Source organism: Pholcus phalangioides, unplaced genomic scaffold (assembly GCF_987345545.1).
Source record: "Pholcus phalangioides strain wild (caught in Gottingen) unplaced genomic scaffold, Ppha-v1.0 ptg000015l_1, whole genome shotgun sequence".
NCBI lineage: Eukaryota > Metazoa > Arthropoda > Arachnida > Araneae > Pholcidae > Pholcus > Pholcus phalangioides.
In genome coordinates this window covers 99396224-99417719 of record NW_028301608.1, presented here as the reverse complement: position 1 = coordinate 99417719, position 21496 = coordinate 99396224, and the positions used below count along the sequence as shown (strand labels likewise).

The following is a 21496-nucleotide window of genomic DNA, read 5'->3' as shown; positions in this document are numbered from 1 at the left end:
ATGTATTTTTTATTTATTTCCCAATGTATTTGTCTATAATTTTTCCAGTTCAGTCTCTGTGAAGCTTTGGTAACGGCTGTTAAAGACTTGCGGCCGGAGCTGAGAAAATACACTCCTCAAGTGACAGTTCTGCTTTGTGCGGTTTGTTTCTTGTTCGGATTGCCCTTCTGTGCTCAGGTATATGAAAGAAAGACAGAGGTTCGAAAATTAGATGTAGCTACTGAAAGGTGGCACTTGCGGATGTTCAATTCAGACACGGATTCGGGGTGGGGGGCTATCGCCCGTCCCAAGAGTTGAATAATATGAGGAAAATTGGCCTGTCTCATAAAATAAGGGGACAGTATAATCTACATACACAATAAACCACCCGGTATAACACATCGCTCTGGATCCAAGCCCGGTCAACATTTCTTCGCTTTGACACGTTTCTCCCCCTTCACTCTAAAATAATTGAAACTGTGAGGGCTCTTGTCCACAGAAAATTTTTCTTGACCGCCATCAGCGGAAGATTTCACAGATTCGAAAAATCACGAAATTTAATGTTTTATCTTCCAAAACAAAACCTTATAATTTTTAGTACCTGATACAAAAACAAGACACAGCTCTGGATTCAAATACAGCCAACCCTCGGTTTAAGAACTTAATTAGTTCCTGAGGTCTGTTCGTAAACCGAATTGTTCGCATATTGAAGTAATTTTTCCCATAAAAGCCAATGTGAAATGAATTAATCCGTTCCTGGGACTCCGGAGATTTTCAGAGTGCTAACTTTTAATGCTGCTCCTGTGCATGACCAATATGGTTATTATTAAACCAATGCTGAAAAAATTACCATAATTAGAAAGAGATGAAATGCAATGAAAACGATTCCAGGGCAAAGTCTGGTTTCATGAATGTGTACCATCTATAATCTCAGTGTCTAAGCCAGTGTTTCCCAAAGTGGGCAATATCGTCCCTTGGGAGCGATGGAAAAGTCAGGGGGCGATAGAAGATCTGGGTTTAGTATAGAATCCTATGGATTGGTGTGGATTAGGGGCGATGAGAAGAAAAAATTTTAAATTAGGCGATGGATGGTCTAAGCCAGTGTTTCCCAAAGTGGGCAATATTGCCCCCTGGTGGGCGATGGAATGGTCCAAGGATGCGATAGAACCTACTGATTTAGCATAGGATCCTATGGGTTTACTTGAGTTGGGGGGCGATGAGAGGAAAAAATTTCTGATGAAGGAGGCGATGGAACAAAAAGTTTGGGAGACTATGGTCTAAGCCCTCAAAATCTCCGCTTGCAATGCTATCTGGCCACAAAATATACTCTAGGCCGAACACATACTGGGGATGTGAGCGGAGAGGTACGAAATAGCGGTGAAAACAAATGTACTGTTTTGTTCTGCGCCTCACATACTCGGGCAGCGAGACGAGGAGGAGAAAGAGGCGGCTCAAGAGGTACGCGATTCTTTCAAGCCGGTTTGTTTTCATCGCGAGGTAAAATCAGACGCTATTTGGGGATTGGTCAGTTTTCTCCCCCTTTTTTTTTTCCTCACTCTCTTGGAAAAAAAAGAGAACTTCTGAGGGGGGATCATCATCATCACCACCCATTTGGTTTGGAGGGAGTGCTTCGGATGTTTTTCCACTTTTGGCGCTCTCTCTTCTTTTCGATTCCCATTTTTTGTGCTTAATTTAAATCCTAATTAATTTTGTCCTTAATTTTCTATCCTAATTTAAAAGTTTGACGATTGTTGTGGTAGCATTTTACGGATTAATTCCCCCCGTCATTTTTTTAGACGTGAATATTTTTCAAAATTTTACTGGACTAACGAGATAGATATTTCTCAAATTTCCGCCCATCCCATTGCGCTTTTTGCATGGAAAACTACACTATGTGCAAGAGAACTAACTTCCTTCTGATGAACGGACAGTGCTGCAACTAGGGGGTGGGGTTGGTCTGGTTTCCTGGGCGTAGTATCAGGAGGGGCGCAAATTCCATCTTTTCAATTGTCTCTGAATAGCTTTTAATAAGAAACGTACTGCCGTACTGCCATGGGACGTAGGCACCAAAACATGGCGGGGGGGGGGGGCTATTTCAACCCCCCCCCAATAAATTTTGTGTTGGGGGGCTGAGAACCCCCTTCCCCAATTAATGAATAAATAAAGCGGGGCACTGCATCATTCTACATACGGGCTCGAGGCTCGTCACGGGACGACTGGAAACTTTCAGCCCTCTCAATGTTTTTTCATGCCCACGCCTTTGCTCTGGGCTGCAAAATGTAAAGGGTGGCAAATTTCTGTTGGAAACTGGAAAACCACTATAAAATCATAAGTTATATATCACTATACATCATTATGCAGTCGCTGGGGCGGAAAAAACCTGTCCTCCCCACAAACACATCAAAAATCTTTTAGAAAGAAAACTTTATCTATGTACTGTCTACACCAGCGGTTCTCAACCAGTGCTCCACGTGCACTGGTTGAGGGTGCTCCACGTTCACTCAATTGAAGTAAAGTGAATCAGTAAATTTTATGACCAAATGAAAAAAAAAAACGTGGCGTACGGGGCTCCGTCGTAGAAATTATATTCTAAAAAGGGCTCCGTGACGCAGAAAAAAGGTTGAGAATTGCTGGTCGACATTAATTTTCTACTCAATACTGAACATGTTCTTAGAATTTCAACGAAAATTTGTAGAGATTTTTCCAGGAACGTCATTTCAACGTTTTCCAGGGAAGGGGGCAGGCAAAGAACATGAACTCAATTTATGTATATCTACTCTATAATATAAAATCACAAACTCGAAAAGGGCCTGTTTCTAAGCAACCGAAATTAGTGACGATTTTATGTTACGGAAGTGAGTGACGTTTTTTGAGTGATGGAAATCGGTTACGATTTTAGGTCAAGTATTCATTTAACTCTAGCATATTCGGGACCCATTTAACCCATCGGGACCAAGTTACGTGCATGTACTGAGAGGCTCCCACATCCTACAGCAGGGCCCCTAGACTGGAATAGATGGCGAGCCCCCAAACCAGCTTTTCGGGGGCCCTCTGTGGTTAATTTATAGTGTGAAAAATCAAAAAGTGATAAGAATCGTTCCGGCCCCTGTCAGCCCTGCCCTTGTGGGGGAAGGGGGGGGGGTCATGCTGAGAGGTATGTATATGTATCATATACATATAACACCAGTGCTCCCAACACACAGGGTCGGGGTACCCGGGGGGATTGCACATATACCTTAATGGGGAAGTTAAAAGGTTTGATTTCCAGGGCCCTTGATGGATCTCGTTGTTTTCTTGCTGCTTTAACATTGAAAAATTTGCGATAGCGGAAGCTCAAGCTATATCCAGTCTGGGGACCCCATAAAATTTGCGAATTCGGTCACGGGTAATTGGGGGGGGGGGCTGGAATTTATTCGTTGGTAAAATGAATACAAATGAACATTTGCCGTGGCACTCACAGGGGGGATGTCGGATATTGGGTCCCTGCTGCTGAATGGGGGCCTTGGATTTCATTCGTTGTAAAATTGATAAAAATTTAAAATTTTCGTAGCTCCTCACCGGGGAGATATCCGACAAGTCTCCAGGTCGGGGCCCCATGGAAATGTTGACAGGTTTCATTTTGGGTGTCCCTTGATGAATCTCATTGATTTTTGTTGTTTAACAATGTAAAATTTGCAACACATCGGTAGCCCGAGATAAATCCAGTTTGGGCCCCACTAAAATTCAGCGAATTGGAGTCTGGGGACCCCCATGGGCAAGTTTTCTGGGGGTACTTGATGAATCACATTTGTTTTTTGTTGTTTTCTTATTATAAAATTCGCTTCTTCAGTAAGCTGGTGCTTTCACATGTCCCTTTCCATAGTACGCTGATGAAGTGGGACGAAATAAACAAGATATGTTGTGATGAGAAAAGGGGGTTGGGGGTTGGTTGCCAAAGGCGACAGGGGGGGGGCAGAGCCCCCCTAGTATATATATATATTTGTATGTATATATACCATTTTTAGTGTATTTTCCAAAGCCCCCCCCCCCCCCTCGAATGACGGCCCCGTATTTGTCAACACGTTGATGGATTAGCAGGGGTTCTCAAACTGTGCGCACCAACCTTTGTCAGGGGTGCAGTTTCGCAGTGGTCTTGACAAAGGTTTTTCAAAGAAATGCTTTTCTTAAAACTGCTCTTCACGTAGACGTACGCAGAATTTTCTCGGGGGGTGGGGGTTCAGATTTGTTTTTCCTTCTGGGGGGGTTTACGTTTTTTCCGGCAAAATAACACTATAATCTTGGCTTAAGGGGGGGGAGTGTTAGAACCCCAAATCCCCCCTTTGCGTACGCCAATGGCTCTTCATAAGAGAAATGGGCGGCGCGGGTGGAAAATGTTTGAGATTGAGAACCCGTTTTTTAGGAAAACGGATAAAACACCGTGATGATTGCTCATCGCTTACTAACATTGTCGAAACACGGTTTCTGTTTTTTTCTCTTTTATTTTATTGTACTGAATATCTGTTATTTCCGTGGATTTTAATTGGAATGTCGTGTGTTATGAAAGAGGCACAAGATTTTTTCTGATGCAAATAATGAACATCTTACACGCAATACATATTTCTGTATTTCTTAAAAAATCGAAACCAGTTGATTGCAGCATCCGTGCGTTCATTGAAATTGGTTATGCACAGAACATGGCAGTTATAAGCAGTGCCGTCGTAAGGCATGAGCCCACCAGGGCAAGGACCGTGGGACCTAAAGATAAAAAAGGCTTCACAAAAGTGAGATGTGGTTGAGATTTTCGGGAATTTGCCTGGTAGGGCCTCAGAAAAATCATTTGGCCCTTGGGCCCATGATGCTCTTAAGACAAGACAGCCCTGCATATAGGAGGAATCTGTAATTCTGGGATTTCATAAATAATGGATCCACACTGATAATTTGTGCTTAACGACCACGTATACATTTATCGCTAATAACAATCATTTTCATAATGATACGGTGGCCATAAAAAAATTACGGTTTCATCATCGAGGAGGGGTGTATGGATAACTTCTCACTTCATCTCATTAACGGTGATATTTTGTTTAGAAAGTATCGAAATTATCTTCTGCGGATTATAGGCATGTATTTTTATTCAGTGTCTAACTAATTCTGTTGTCTCTATCTTGATTGAAGTGTAATTATTTAAATCGTTATGCAATAATATTATAATATAATAACATTATGCAATAATAATATTCGAAACAACGGTTTGATACAAGAAGTCATTAAAAACATATATAAACAGGACTTGTAGTCTTTTGAGGATTAATGGGTTTATTGCAGCGCTTCTCAACCTTTTTTGACCCACGGAGCCCTTTTCCGGTATGTAATTTCTATGGCGGAGCCCCAGACGCCTATTTTTTTGTATTTATTCATCAAAGTTTCTGACTTATTTTTATTATTCAAAAATATTAATTATTTTTTTCAAATTTACTGTTTTTTTTTATTTATTTTCCTCGAGTGGCCACGGAGCCCCTGGGAGTTCACACGGGGCCATAAGGGCTCTACGGAGCACTGGTTGAGAACCGCTGGTTTATTGGAATCCTCCAATATTGCCAAACTGATTGATTTGGCATGAACAGGCTGGTAGGGTTACTAGTTGGCGGGATGTCACTTTTCCCGCTCAAAGGGTTCTCTTCTTTACCCTTCGGAACGCCTGCGGTCATTTTCGCTCTCTCCGTCTCGTCAGTATGTGAGGGGACATCGAGATAAGCATCGATGTATTTTCTCTTTTGAAATCGCTCTCTTTGTCGTCTCCCCAGTATGTGTTCGGCCTAAGGCCGAACACATACTGGGGATGTGAGCGGAGAGGTACGAAATAGCGGCGAAAACAAATGTACTGTTTTGTTCTGCGCCTCACATACTCGGGCAGCGAGACGAGAAGGAGAAAGAGGCGGCTCAAGAGGTACGCGATTCTTTCAAGCCGGTTTGTTTTCATCGCGAGGTAAAATCAGACGCTATTTGGGGATTGGTCAGTTTTCTCCCCCTTTTTTTTTTCCTCACTCTCTTGGAAAAAAAAGAGAACTTCTGAGGGGGGATCATCATCATCACCACCCATTTGGTTTGGAGGGGGTTTTCGGATGTTTTTTCACTTTTGGCGCTCTCTCTTCTTTTCGATTCCCATTTTTTGTGCTTAATTTAAATCCTAATTAATTTTGTCCTTAATTTTCTATCCTAATTTAAAAGTTTGACGATTGTTGTGGTAGCATTTTACGGATTAATTCCCCCCGTCATTTTTTTAGACGTGAATATTTTTCAAAATTTTACTGGACTAACGAGATAGATATTTCTCAAATTTCCGCCCATCCCATTGCGCTTTTTGCATGGAAAACTACACTATGTGCAAGAGAACTTCCTTCTGACGAACGGACAGTGCTGCAACTAGGGGGTGGGGTTGGTCTGGTTTCCTGGGCGTAGTATCAGGAGGGGCGCAAATTCCATCTTTTCAATTGTCTCTGAATAGCTTTTAATAAGAAACGTACTGCCGTACTGCCATGGGACGTAGGCACCAAAACATGGCGGGGTGCCATGGGACGTAGGCACCAAAACATGGCGGGGGGGGGGGCTATTTCAACCCCCCCCCCCCAATAAATTTTGTGTTGGGGGGCTGAGAACCCCCTTCCCCAATTAATGAATAAATAAAGCGGGGCACTGCATCATTCTACATACGGGCTCGAGGCTCGTCACGGGACGACTGGAAACTTTCAGCCCTCTCAATGTTTTTTCATGCCCACGCCTTTGCTCTGGGCTGCAAAATGTAAAGGGTGGCAAATTTCTGTTGGAAACTGGAAAACCACTATAAAATCATAAGTTATATATCACTATACATCATTATGCAGTCGCTGGGGCGGAAAAAACCTGTCCTCCCCACAAACACATCAAAAATCTTTTAGAAAGAAAACTTTATCTATGTACTGTCTACACCAGCGGTTCTCAACCAGTGCTCCACGTGCACTGGTTGAGGGTGCTCCACGTTCACTCAATTGAAGTAAAGTGAATCAGTAAATTTTATGACCAAATGAAAAAAAAAAACGTGGCGTACGGGGCTCCGTCGTAGAAATTATATTCTAAAAAGGGCTCCGTGACGCAGAAAAAAGGTTGAGAATTGCTGGTCGACATTAATTTTCTACTCAATACTGAACATGTTCTTAGAATTTCAACGAAAATTTGTAGAGATTTTTCCAGGAACGTCATTTCAACGTTTTCCAGGGAAGGGGGCAGGCAAAGAACATGAACTCAATTTATGTATATCTACTCTATAATATAAAATCACAAACTCGAAAAGTGCCTGTTTCTAAGCAACCGAAATTAGTGACGATTTTATGTTACGGAAGTGAGTGACGTTTTTTGAGTGATGGAAATCGGTTACGATTTTAGGTCAAGTATTCATTTAACTCTAGCATATTCGGGACCCATTTAACCCATCGGGACCAAGTTACGTGCATGTACTGAGAGGCTCCCACATCCTACAGCAGGGCCCCTAGACTGGAATAGATGGCGAGCCCCCAAACCAGCTTTTCGGGGGCCCTCTGTGGTTAATTTATAGTGTGAAAAATCAAAAAGTGATAAGAATCGTTCCGGCCCCTGTCAGCCCTGCCCTTGTGGGGGAAGGGGGGGGGTCATGCTGAGAGGTATGTATATGTATCATATACATATAACACCAGTGCTCCCAACACACAGGGTCGGGGTACCCGGGGGGATTGCACATATACCTTAATGGGGAAGTTAAAAGGTTTGATTTCCAGGGCCCTTGATGGATCTCGTTGTTTTCTTGCTGCTTTAACATTGAAAAATTTGCGATAGCGGAAGCTCAAGCTATATCCAGTCTGGGGACCCCATAAAATTTGCGAATTCGGTCACGGGTAATTGGGGGGGGGGGGCTGGAATTTATTCGTTGGTAAAATGAATACAAATGAACATTTGCCGTGGCACTCACAGGGGGGATGTCGGATATTGGGTCCCTGCTGCTGAATGGGGGCCTTGGATTTCATTCGTTGTAAAATTGATAAAAATTTAAAATTTTCGTAGCTCCTCACCGGGGAGATATCCGACAAGTCTCCAGGTCGGGGCCCCATGGAAATGTTGACAGGTTTCATTTTGGGTGTCCCTTGATGAATCTCATTGATTTTTGTTGTTTAACAATGTAAAATTTGCAACACATCGGTAGCCCGAGATAAATCCAGTCTGGGCCCCACTAAAATTCAGCGAATTGGAGTCTGGGGACCCCCATGGGCAAGTTTTCTGGGGGTACTTGATGAATCACATTTGTTTTTTGTTGTTTTCTTATTATAAAATTCGCTTCTTCAGTAAGCTGGTGCTTTCACATGTCCCTTTCCATAGTACGCTGATGAAGTGGGACGAAATAAACAAGATATGTTGTGATGAGAAAAGGGGGTTGGGGGTTGGTTGCCAAAGGCGACAGGGGGGGGGGCAGAGCCCCCCTAGTATATATATATATTTGTATGTATATATACCATTTTTAGTGTATTTTCCAAAGCCCCCCCCCCTCCCTCGAATGACGGCCCCGTATTTGTCAACACGTTGATGGATTAGCAGGGGTTCTCAAACTGTGCGCACCAACCTTTGTCAGGGGTGCAGTTTCGCAGTGGTCTTGACAAAGGTTTTTCAAAGAAATGCTTTTCTTACAACTGCTCTTCACGTAGACGTACGCAGAATTTTCTCGGGGGGTGGGGGTTCAGATTTGTTTTTCCTTCTGGGGGGGTTTACGTTTTTTCCGGCAAAATAACACTATAATCTTGGCTTAAGGGGGGGGAGTGTTAGAACCCCAAATCCCCCCTTTGCGTACGCCAATGGCTCTTCATAAGAGAAATGGGCGGTGCGGGTGGAAAATGTTTGAGATTGAGAACCCGTTTTTTAGGAAAACGGATAAAACACCGTGATGATTGCTCATCGCTTACTAACATTGTCGAAACACGGTTTCTGTTTTTTTCTCTTTTATTTTATTGTACTGAATATCTGTTATTTCCGTGGATTTGAATTGGAATGTCGTGTGTTATGAAAGAGGCACAAGATTTTTTCTGATGCAAATAATGAACATCTCACACGCAATACATATTTCTGTATTTCTTAAAAAATCGAAACCAGTTGATTGCAGCATCCGTGCGTTCATTGAAATTGGTTATGCACAGAACATGGCAGTTATAAGCAGTGCCGTCGTAAGGCATGAGCCCACCAGGGCAAGGACCGTGGGACCTAAAGATAAAAAAGGCTTCACAAAAGTGAGATGTGGTTGAGATTTTCGGGAATTTGCCTGGTAGGGCCTCAGAAAAATCATTTGGCCCTTGGGCCCATGATGCTCTTAAGACAAGACAGCCCTGCATATAGGAGGAATCTGTAATTCTGGGATTTCATAAATAATGGATCCACACTGATAATTTGTGCTTAACGACCACGTATACATTTATCGCTAATAACAATCATTTTCATAATGATACGGTGGCCATAAAAAAATTACGGTTTCATCATCGAGGAGGGGTGTATGGATAACTTCTCACTTCATCTCATTAACGGTGATATTTTGTTTAGAAAGTATCGAAATTATCTTCTGCGGATTATAGGCATGTATTTTTATTCAGTGTCTAACTAATTCTGTTGTCTCTATCTTGATTGAAGTGTAATTATTTAAATCGTTATGCAATAATATTATAATATAATAACATTATGCAATAATAATATTCGAAACAACGGTTTGATACAAGAAGTCATTAAAAACATATATAAACAGGACTTGTAGTCTTTTGAGGATTAATGGGTTTATTGCAGCGCTTCTCAACCTTTTTTGACCCACGGAGCCCTTTTCCGGTATGTAATTTCTATGGCGGAGCCCCAGACGCCTATTTTTTGTATTTATTCATCAAAGTTTCTGACTTATTTTTATTATTCAAAAATATTAATTATTTTTTTCAAATTTACTGTTTTTTTTTATTTATTTTCCTCGAGTGGCCACGGAGCCCCTGGGAGTTCACACGGGGCCATAAGGGCTCTACGGAGCACTGGTTGAGAACCGCTGGTTTATTGGAATCCTCCAATATTGCCAAACTGATTGATTTGGCATGAACAGGCTGGTAGGGTTACTAGTTGGCGGGATGTCACTTTTCCCGCTCAAAGGGTTCTCTTCTTTACCCTTCGGAACGCCTGCGGTCATTTTCGCTCTCTCCGCCTCGTCAGTATGTGAGGGGACATCGAGATAAGCATCGATGTATTTTCTCTTTTGAAATCGCTCTCTTTGTCGTCTCCCCAGTATGTGTTCGGCCTAAGCCAAATTGATGGTTCTGCGTGAAACTTGCTGCCAAGCTTCGTAAATAAGAAATTATATTCGCAATTGTAGGGTAATAAAATAATTTTTACAGAAGCTACTGCACGTGTTAGGTCTATGTCAGATATTATTACAAAACACCTTTGAAAAAGTTCTTTGCAGAGCTTCATAAATTTTGAAATGACCTGCTGATAAATGGGCTAAGTGAGAGGGGGAGGGGCGTATTTAATGGCAGGAATTTTTACTCCGATGAAAAATTCCGCAACCAATATTCCTTCAACCAATTTCTATATCGAAAAAAGAATTGTATAATCTCAGACTTCTGAAATATATTTCTTCCGGGATTTAGACCGTTTTCGTGTGTTCGTAAGCTGCGACTATTCCGTAAGCAGAATTGTTTGCAAACCGTATATACAGTTAGAGTATGATTAGAGTATAGTAAGTTAGAGCTGATTGCTTGCCAAATGCAGAAATTCGGTGAAATAAGTCACTGTCTGATATACTGTATTTTCTTTTTTTTTAAGACGTTTATTTTCGTTTCGTTAAAAATTATAAAAAAATATTCTCTAGTTCTTGTCCCGTAAACTTCAATTTTATGTGAATGCGGTCGCTCGTTAACCCCGCTTTTAGTGAGGCAGCTTAGCTCAGATAAATGCTAGAAGTCTGCACATCTGGCTACCAGCATGAAACTTGGCATGTTTATTGCTTATGATGTAGTGAATGGAAAAAATGCCGGGAGCCAAACTGTGTGAGACTAACTGGGATGGCGTAATTCAAGATGGCGTCCTAGATGGTGGCTAAAATTAAAATATTCGTTATTTGATGTCTTTGGGATAAATTTTAATGTTTGTTGGGTGCATTGATTTGAAAAAAAAAATTAATAACAGGTTTAGTGGATATCAGAAGGTTTTAATTGAAGTTACATCACCGAAAATGTAATTTAATATCAATGAAATGAAACTTTCTCCATCAAAAGCAACACATTGGATTTGATAACAATTTTCTTTATATTCTAATAATAAATACATAGACATAAGATTAACTGGTCATATTATATCTACGAGTAAATATCAGTTAGTCAGAATTGTATTGTAATTCCTCATAAAAGCAGAAACTTCATTGTGCTTTATCACATACACTAACCATCACAGGTACAGGGAATTGTACAGTCCAGGTTTAGATGCGAGCATTTATAAATCTTTACGCACATGGTCTTGCATCGGCAACTAAGTAACTCTTAGCAATCTGAAGAAGCTTCAGGCAGGGTTGTCCTTGCAGCAAGGTTCAACTAGAGCCAGGAGCGTCGGAAGTGTTTTGAATTTGTGGGTGCTCGTCTTCATCTTTACGTAGGAAATTTTGATTTCTGCATCAATTCTGGGGGGTGCTCAGACCCCATGCCATAACCATTACCGTGGGTGCTTGAGCACCCACAACACTTCCGGCTCCGACGCCACTGACTAGAGCAGCGGTTCTCAACCTTTTCTGACTCGCGGAGCAGGCCCGTCATTTAGGGGGGAAGCTTTTGAAAATACACTAAAAATGGTATATATATACACAAATATATATATACATACATTGAGTACATGGTACATGTGCTTTGCCCCCAAGGAAAAAGGTGAAATGACTGCCCTGCCGCTTTTCTGTGTATAATTTCTATGACGGAGCCCTTTTTAGTATATTATTTATGCGGCGGTATCCTTTAGGCCTTTTTTTTGTTTGTTTATCAAGTTTACTGATTTATTTTATTACCCTCGAATAGCTTGGTATGGTTATACCTCGAATGGTTGAGAACCAGAGAATCAGAAACACGTTTCCATCCCCCAACTAGTAATATCTGGGATTGCCATCTGTTTCTGAAGACAATTCTTCCAAATATTTGCTCGCAGAACTGATCGTTTGACTTGCTGACGTAAGGCTTCCAACGTGTTTTCAACTGCCCAAAATTTTTCTTACTGAAGTGAACTTTCAAGCACTCATCAATAGATGTTGCGTTGCTTGTAGAATCGTACATAAATAACAGTGAACTGTTCAATAGTCACTAAATTCAATAGTCGAAGTCACTACTGGAAATTTGTTGACAACCGTATGAAAATTTCTGACAAAAGCGTCAGTTTTTTCCCATGCATGTCATGCTTTCATTTTACCGATTGCACATAAAAGGATGAAACCGTGTTGCAGTCTGTGAGAGCATGGAAAAACGGTAGCGCACTACACACACACATCAGATTATTTGAGATAAAACAAATGTCAAATTCAAGAAAGTTGTCCGCAAGTGCCCCTGTCCGAAAATAGTCGAAACTGCACATGAATTTCGCATGCGTATTTCTCCTTCCATTTTATTTTATAAAACTGACACTATTTATATTCTGAGAGTGTTTTAAGAATTTTCTATTATACAGGGAGGGATTTATCTTTTCCAACTGATGGAATGGTATTCCGCGACATGGTCGCTGCTGATTATCTGCTTGTTTCAACTCGGTGCTGTTGCCTGGTGCTATGGTAAGGATGCATTATTTCTCGCATTAAATAATTAATAAATCATTACTGGCCTTCTAATTCCTATGACATCTCCGGGGAGGAAAAACATCTTATTTTTTTAGTTTTGCAATGAGAAATCTGAATAGTTTCAAGTATCAAAGACGGATTCCAACTCGATTACGTCTGAAGAGTAGCCATTTGGTTAGCAAGTAGATTTTACTAGCTGGTGATTGCAAAGTAATAATACGATGCTCTTATAATAATACGATAAGAGACCATAATACTTGAAGGGACCATTCAAGTATTACGTAAGCAGATTTTTAGCCATTTTTGACCCCACCCCCCTTTTGTCAGCAGCTTAGAATATTTCATATCTTCAAAAAGGGTAGTTTATGACGTAAGCAACCTTCAAATTCCCCTCCCCCCTTGTCATCAAAAGCCAGCAAATCCCAACCCCCCCCCGATGCTGACATAATACTTGAATGACCCCTAACTAAAAGCATCGAGCAAGCTCCTGAGCCGCAAGTGCGATCCGTCAACTCGGCTTATAAGACTTTCTGTAAATAGACACGCCATGATGATGTTTCGCTGCGAGGGACTTACAGTTGAAAGCCGAGTGAGTCTAGACAGCCACAAAGATTATCTCCATATTCCCTAGCTGGAATTGAAGCCCAAGTCTGTTGTGTATGCTAACCACGAGTTTTTTCGGATCATGATATTTTCCTTCACAAAGATCAGCTTTAAGGACACACAAACCGCATCAATATGGCGACTTCAATCAATACCACCTATAGAAGAATGCCTCCGCACGAAGCTTGTGACGTCACTGAAGAAGGCCATTAGATATACTGCAAGAAAAAGGTAAAGATATTGCATGCGTCGACCTGCTATATCCAATGGCCTTCTTCAGTGAGGTCATGAGCTTCGCGCGACCTTCTTCTATAGGGGTCATTCAAGTATTACGTCAGCATCGGGGGGGGGTGGTTATGGATTTGCTGACTTTTGATGACAAGGGGGGAGGGGGGGGGTTTTGAAGGTTGCTTACGTCATCAACCACCCTTTTTGAAGATATGAAATAATCTAAGGTGCTGACGAAATTTTGCTGACAAGGGGAGGGGGATGCGGGGTCAGTGTTTTGATGACTTTTGCTGACAAGGGGGAGAGGGGGGGGGGGGTCAAAAATGGCTAAAACTCTGCTTACGTAAAACTTGAATGACCCCATAGGTGGTGTTGCATTAACAGGGAAAAAAATTTCAAAGCTGAATTGCTTCGACCCATACAATTCCATATTCAAAAAAATGCTTCGGCCGAGGTTGAAGACTTTCCTCGATGTAACCTATGGACACTTGGAAATTATCTGGTTTGCGGAACGTCAACGTAGACATTTAAAGACTTCGACGATTACAAAAGTTTGGAAGAAAAGGCTATCAGGAGGTCCTTGCCAATGTCTGCAGGGGTCCCCGTGACAGATTAACATTCAGAAAACTCTGATATTAATCTTTCCATATCTAATTTGCTCACACCAGGGCATTGCATTTGTTGACCCTGCGTACTTATGGCACTGCTTCCAGGCACAGCTCAAGCATTTACGGATGCTTGTTTCCAGAGACGCAACTAGATGCTTGTTCAGCCGGGGCAAGCATGCATTTTGGCGCCCCCACATATTGTTGAAGGAGAGATTAAACAGTGAAATTTGCGCCCGCTCTAGTACGGCGCCCGGGGCACCAGATTCGCCTGCAACCCCCTAGTTGCGGCCTTGGTTCTTTCATCGTCAGCTTCTACAAATTGTCTTATTATATTTTCTCACACACAGGTACCGAGCGGTTTTCTCTCGACGTGAAAGACATGATCGGAAGCAAACCAAACGTCTACTGGAAGTTTTGCTGGAGATATTTGTCACCGGTCGTTTTACTGGTAGGTCACAATAACATATTTTGTATGTCACCTATAAAATAACTGCTGAGATCAACTCTAACCTTTATAACTGCTGCCGCCACAATTCAATCAGACCGTAGAGGGTAAATGCAGTGCCGTAACTAGCCATTGCTGTACAAGAATTTGCATTTAGACCCATTCTGAGCCCCTCTTCCAAGTGGGCCCTGTGCGGGTACACCTGTTGCACCTGCCTAGTTACGGCACATTTACCCGGCTTCATTACCCGTACTCCTGTTTTGTTTTTTCTACCTCCCCTAAAAGTTTGTACGTGGAGCTTTGAATCACCCTGTATATTTACGTATATCTGTATGTGATTGACAAAAAATTTGTCAATATTATTTCTGGTCATTGAGCTCAAGAAATATCGAAAAAACGGTATTTAGAGCTGTTTTTCTTCAAAAAAATACCGTATTTGGCTCCTTAGAAATTTGGCTGGTCCGTAGTTATCATTATTTTTTTTTAATTGTTGAGTCCCGTTGTACATGGAATTTTTCTCTAAATTTAAATTTAAAAAAAACACTTTTTTTTTTCAGGGTGTTCTGCTCTTCAATATCTACAGTTACACTCCAGCAAGTCTAGGTAATTACGTATTTTCCTACAAAGCCAATGCTATTGGATGGTTGCTGTCTTTATCATCAGTTCTAATAATTCCCATACTAGGCATCTACGAATTTTACAAGGTCCTCCGGGGAAAAAACGTAAGTTAAAGGACAGTATGTTTTTGAAAAGATATGGACAAGATTATTTTATACATAGTCGAGAAAATTTTATACAGATTAATTGTGGGAATTACATGAAACCGCAAATAATGAGTCTGAACTAATTCTTTCCCAGGGAATATCTGCAGTTTTCAGACCTACAGATGATTGGGGGCCAGCAACATCCAGTCTGCCCATGTCCACAGAACTCAAAGATGCTCCCATTATATGGATTACTGATGGACCCACGAACACTGCAAAATATAATCCATGTTTTGTGGATGAGTTAAGGACTTGAAAATTGTGCAAGAAATAGTCTCAAATATTTCAAAATGTTGGCGGAAATTGTATATTTTTAAAGTGCATTCCATTTTATTTTTTACATACAGTATTAAAAAAATTTACTGTCCTAAAGAGAAGTTTTATTAGTGGTTATTGTCTGAGCCTATCTCCCCATTGAAAAGTCTCGCCACAGAGAGTAACAGGCCTACAACGGTACAAATGGCCAATCATTTACACTTCACTCATAGTTTGAAAAACAGATGGCAGCACTATAACAAGCATTACACAGAAACTAACTTCATGTTATGTTCACAACACATACACGTCCATTTGTTAGAGGTTCCATAGAGGGAATATAAACGACGTGCATGTATGATTTAGCAGTAGTTAGTACTAGTGGTTATTATCCAATTTTCATCACTTCTTAAATTTACATTTCTAATCCATTGTATAGGATATTAATTACAGGATTCCATGAAATATCTATGCATACCTTAAAAAAAAGGGTTTGGGGAATCCCAGGAGAAGGTCACCATAGCAACTAAAAGCATTGGTGCATAAATTTTTTCATGTATGATAACTGACTCAGACATGTCAGCACAGCATTTTCGGAAATTATGTGAGCATGTCTGCTGGCATGGGAAAAGGGGTAACAAAAGTAGATTTGATATATTACTTCTAATTGTAAATATTTTTGACTTTAAAAGAAGGATGTGAGGTTTGGGTTTTGGAATCACTGCGTAATTTGAAGGCTTTGGGGGGGGGGGCGTCTTAAAAGCATCATGAGCCCCACACCAAGTGATTTTTCAGAGGCCAAACTGGATGAATTCCCAAAAACTTGAACCTGTTCTCATTTTTGTGAGGCCCCTCTTTTCTTGAAGTGCCCGGGTGGGCCCATGAATTAAGACGGCACTGGAGTGGGGAAGGTCGCTTGAGGTTCTTTTTTGGCAGCTCTCTGATTTTCCAGATTCACCCATCCTCTGCAATACAAGGAGGGAACTGCAATACAAGTTCATTCTCCTGTGTGTAGCCCCCATATACTAGAGCTGGACTCCTAGGCGAACACCTTTGCCTTCAAACCTCTTTACCAGAGGACATGGATTGCTGCTCTATCTCAAGGAAGAGATATGAGCAGGTGGTGAAAGAAGAGACTTGGGCCATACTACTACTACTAAAAACTACACATATACCTCATCCACATTCCTCTGCGGAACTTATAATGAATTAGTACATGTTGGAATGTGTGTGTATGTGTTGTGAACCTAACGTGAAGTCTGTTTCTGTGCAATGCTTGTTATGTGTAGTGTTGCCATGCTGGAAAAATGGTCCTCATACCAGGATTTTTCACAGGTCTCTCTATTGTAAATTTATGTGAAAAAATATATACATTTGTCCCATAACCCGTGTCAGTCCCCGACCCCTGTGGGAGGCCATGTTCTCCTGTATCTCAAGGGTGGAATTTTAATTGTCCTAATTACTTCTAAGTAAAATTCTGAACAAATAATGAATAAATTTGACGATATACTCTTAAATTTAAATTTAATCGGGTTCATTATGCATGTATAGGGTTACATAGAACAGACACTGATTCTGAGTCATCGTCAGAAGCCTATTTGAACACAGACCCCCACAAGAAATTCGATATTTATATATCAACCATTTGCTTAAAAAAGGAAGTAAAATACTGTATATTCTTCAGAAATCACAAATGTTTAAAGTTTAAATGGTACAAATAGAAAAGAATTTTATTAAATTGAATACTAATTCAGGATTATTCAAACACACAATTGATCTGCATCTGGAATTTTTAAAATTTACAAAACATCTATCTCCGCATTTACATCCAAAAATAAAACAAAGAAAAACCACTTTTTTTCCTGCTAGTTTATAAAGAGAAAACTCCATTGCTAACATTAATCTGGAAACCGCTGCATCGGTCATCAGTGACTAATACATTGACTACAATAAATAAGCGCAGACATTTGCCAAAAAAGGATAAGCACAGTACAGTCAATTCGAACAAGTCAAACTCTAATATCTGTTTAAGTCAAAATTTTCACTCAGCCCTAGAAATTCTTCCATATTTTAGTATTAGAATTTTCTCCTAACTCAAAGTTTTCATCTTTCAAGTCAAATTTCAGAAGTGAGAGAGACTTAAAAAATAACATATACAAGTCGAATCCCATTGTAATGAACTCCAAGAGATCGGAGAAATCACTTCGTTATAATCAAATTTTGTTATGAAGGAATTCCAGATTTTTGCATTGTTCCTATGTAAGCAACTCATCTGATGAGGGATTAGAAAGTGTTCGTTAAAACAAGATTTTCACTATAACGGTATTTGACTGTAGTAATAGAATTCAGCATTTAGCAATAGAATTTAGTAAATCCATTAGTCTGCTTGAAAAAAGTGAATGACTTCCTCACAAAAGAATGTCAAAAGAGAGACAGTGAAAAATCACTACTTTTTTGACAGAAATAATCTTGTGTAGGCTACACTTTATTTATAATGTTTCCTTTATACACAAGTATCATGTATATGTCCATTTCCGTAATATAGTATGTGTGTACATCTAGTTCAGGGTTTCAGTTCATTGCTTGGCACTTATGAAATTTTGCTGGAGCCAGGGGCGTCGAAAGTGTTTCGAACCTGTGGGTGCCCGTCTGGAGATTTATTAAGGAAATTTCGATTTTTGAATCAGTTCTGTGGGTGCTCGGACCCGTTCTACAAACTTCCGTGGGGGCTCGAGCACCCACAGCTCCGACGCCACTGGCTGGAGCTAAATATTTTTCAATTTGTCCTGGTCCAAAAAAAATTTAATTAAATTTCTAAATATTCTCATTCAATAATTAAATACAATTAAATTAGAATAATTGTTTTGAATTTCTTCATCTCTAGTAGTTTAACATGTTTTACTGATACGATATTCACAAATAGAGCTGTTATTTTTTATAAATATTCCTCCCCCCCCCCCCCCCCACCTTAAGATTTCCAATGAGTTGAGCTAACAATAACTCAAAAGTTTTTTCCTGGCCGCTGCACAAACGGCATATTGAGATTTAACTAACTATAGTTACAAAGGAAAAAAAAATTTCCTCACCTTTTTACCGATATTTCTTTGACTCTTGTCCCCTTCATCTACCGCCTGCATAAAAGATTCGCCAATATGCTTGAGGGTCAATTTTTTTTTTGTGAGAGAGGGTTTCATACATCCAAGCCAAAACAACAACTGCTCAGCCCTTAACGTGTCGATAGTGTGCAAAAAGAAAATAATGCAAGAAATTATTTTATGGTGCAACAAATAAGTTAGAATTATTTGTCCGGAAATCGTCTAGAATAGCAGAAATTGCTAAACAAAAAATACAAACAGAGTGACAAACACTAACATGTACAGTAGAGCCTCTTCATAACAAAATTTTCTATATAATGAAGACTTCAGCACAAAGAGCAGCCAAAAGCGAAAGTAAAATAAAATCTAGGAATCCTAACATGGTTTGACATAGGCCTACGTATGTTGCATTGTGCTAAGATTCCGGTTTTGTTTTTAAATTTTCTTTTAGCGCTGGTTCTTTTTCTTAACATCAGGCAAAGTATCCTAATTTTCTCTACTAATTGTTTTTTTATGATAATGCTTGCATTTTCTTCACATTGAAAGTTGAGCTTATTTTCAAAAGAGAATATCTCCACTTTTTTTCGAAACACAGTTTTCAACGGTTTCCTCAATCTTTGGGATGATGAATCTCTGACAGATTATGCAACAAGGTTTATTCAAATGGGAATATTTTTGGTCAAAATTACAATGTAAAATATGTCGTTTTCTACCAAAAGGAAACATAACTAAGCAGTTGTCCTATTGGCATTGGGGGATTTTTTTTTCAAACCAGTATATTTTCGGCAGCACTTTCAAAGTCGCATTCCTTAAAGCAGAATGTTTTGTATTGTTCTGCAACGAGCCCTCGGCTGACTAGAAACATTTCTGCAGTAAAAACCCCATAATAGTGTTTCCAGCACTTTTTTTTGTTAATTCTTCCAGATTGTTCTGCAGTAGCACTGATTGTTCTGCGATGTACACCACAGATTTTGTCATTCTGCTTTGGGGATCACATTCTACAGTAAAACTTCTCTATAACAAACTCCCATGGGACAGAAAATTTTGTCTGTTAATGAGGATTGTCCATTAAAGGGTAGTAAAATACATTGAGTTCGGTCAACGTAATTCAAAGTGTCCGTTGGTGGAGGCCCCAAAGCAGAATGTTTAGCACTGTTCTGCGACGAGCCCTCCTGACTGGAAATGTTCTGCGGTAAAAATTCCCATGCATGTAATAGTGGTTTTTTTTGCAATTTTTCTTAAATTCTGCAAAATTGTTCTGCAGTAGCGCTAATTGTTCTGCGACATACATCACAGATTTTAGCACATTCTGCTTTGAGGGGGTGGAGGTGTCCGCTAAAGGGAATGTCCAATATGGGAGGTTCCACTCTAGAATGATTGTGTATCTTATATGCTATTCATGAGAGAGTAGTAAGGATACCCCTTTCCTTGGCTAGGTGAAACCTTATGGAATCAACAGGTAGGGTATAAACTTCCAACTTTTCAGACTTGAACTAGCTCCAATTTTAACAAAAAGTTAACATTCCCACTTATTTACTTTCAAAACGGAACATTTCCAAAATTTAAATGCACATAACTCCCTTGAATGTTGATCAAGAAACATAATATTTGAATATTCTTACACCGCTCCCTTACGCTACCTGTTGGGCAATTTTCTACTTTTGTAAAAGCAGCCTATTCCAAAAAAAAAAAAGGTTTTTACTTTTACTGTAAATTTAGCAAAAGTGAAAAGCTGTCTTTTGAAAATGAGTTCCTCAGTTATACCTTTATAAGAAAATTTTGTGCATAACAAACTATTACACCGAACTAAGGGACTTTGCTATGCAATCAACCCGGTTAACGAAGAGCTGTTTCCAAAAAACTTGGTTTGCGAATACACAAGCCTTAACATGCAAAATGAACAACTATCATCTTTTGACGTATATAAGAAACAGCCTGATTTTTTTGGGCTTACAGTTTGGAAAAAAGGTTTTCAAAGTTTCACATATCAAACTTTGGCCAGGGATCTCTGGCCAAAGTCAGAATCATTTCTGAAAATTGGACTTTGGCTAAATCTCTTGGCCATTTCACAAATTGGCTGCACTTCAGGCTTTGGCAGTAACATGTACAGTAAATCAGAAGTCTGCAGGATGGCGATTTTTTTTTTCTCATTTGACAGAAAAAAAAGTTGAAGAATTGAATTTCATTAGAGTAAAGTTTCTGCCACCAGATCCAACTCCTCTTATTCAGCCCATTTGGATCAGCAAGTCATTTCAAACTAACCAAAGAACTTGGAAGATGTTTTGCAATAATTTTCAAAAAAGAAATACCACCCAATGACTAAGAAAACATTCTAATACCCTAAGTAGCATAGTTGTTATTAACAGAGCTTGGGAAGTGTCTTAACCATGTGAATTAGGTTCGGAGGATATTGTGGCCAGATTGTGTTGTGAGCAGATATTTTTTTTGGGGGGGGGGGGTGACTGCATATATGGGCTCTGCTGAATATAAATAAAATTTACATTGAGTTACAGAGCACGTGCCATATATTTTTATGATAATTAATGAATGAAAACATAGCATTTATGACAAGGAATATTAATAGCAAAAAAATCAAAATCATTTATTTTTTGGGAACATTCGCAGTACCATTCACGATTTTGCAATGTTTTGATATACGTCATATACTTCTCTTTCTCGAAAACCCTATATGTTGAAAAATGCAAAAACCCTTGCAT

The 21496-nt window shown here is 39.9% G+C and overlaps 1 protein-coding gene across 2 annotated transcripts in view; it reads left to right on the top strand.

Moving 5' to 3' along the window:
• The window catches only part of LOC149077175 (sodium- and chloride-dependent glycine transporter 2-like), a 44457-nt gene extending 28662 nt beyond the window's left edge, over positions 1-15795 (top strand). For both annotated transcript variants that reach the window (XM_089244909.1, XM_089244910.1), the window contains exons 11-15: positions 49-177; positions 12676-12775; positions 14568-14668; positions 15223-15387; positions 15524-15795. In XM_089244909.1, the coding sequence (XP_089101035.1) occupies positions 49-177; positions 12676-12775; positions 14568-14668; positions 15223-15387; positions 15524-15685 (657 nt within the window). In that variant the 3' untranslated portion in view covers positions 15686-15795. The remainder of the gene's footprint in view (positions 1-48; positions 178-12675; positions 12776-14567; positions 14669-15222; positions 15388-15523) is intronic.
• The last annotated feature ends 5701 nt before the right edge of the window (positions 15796-21496 follow it).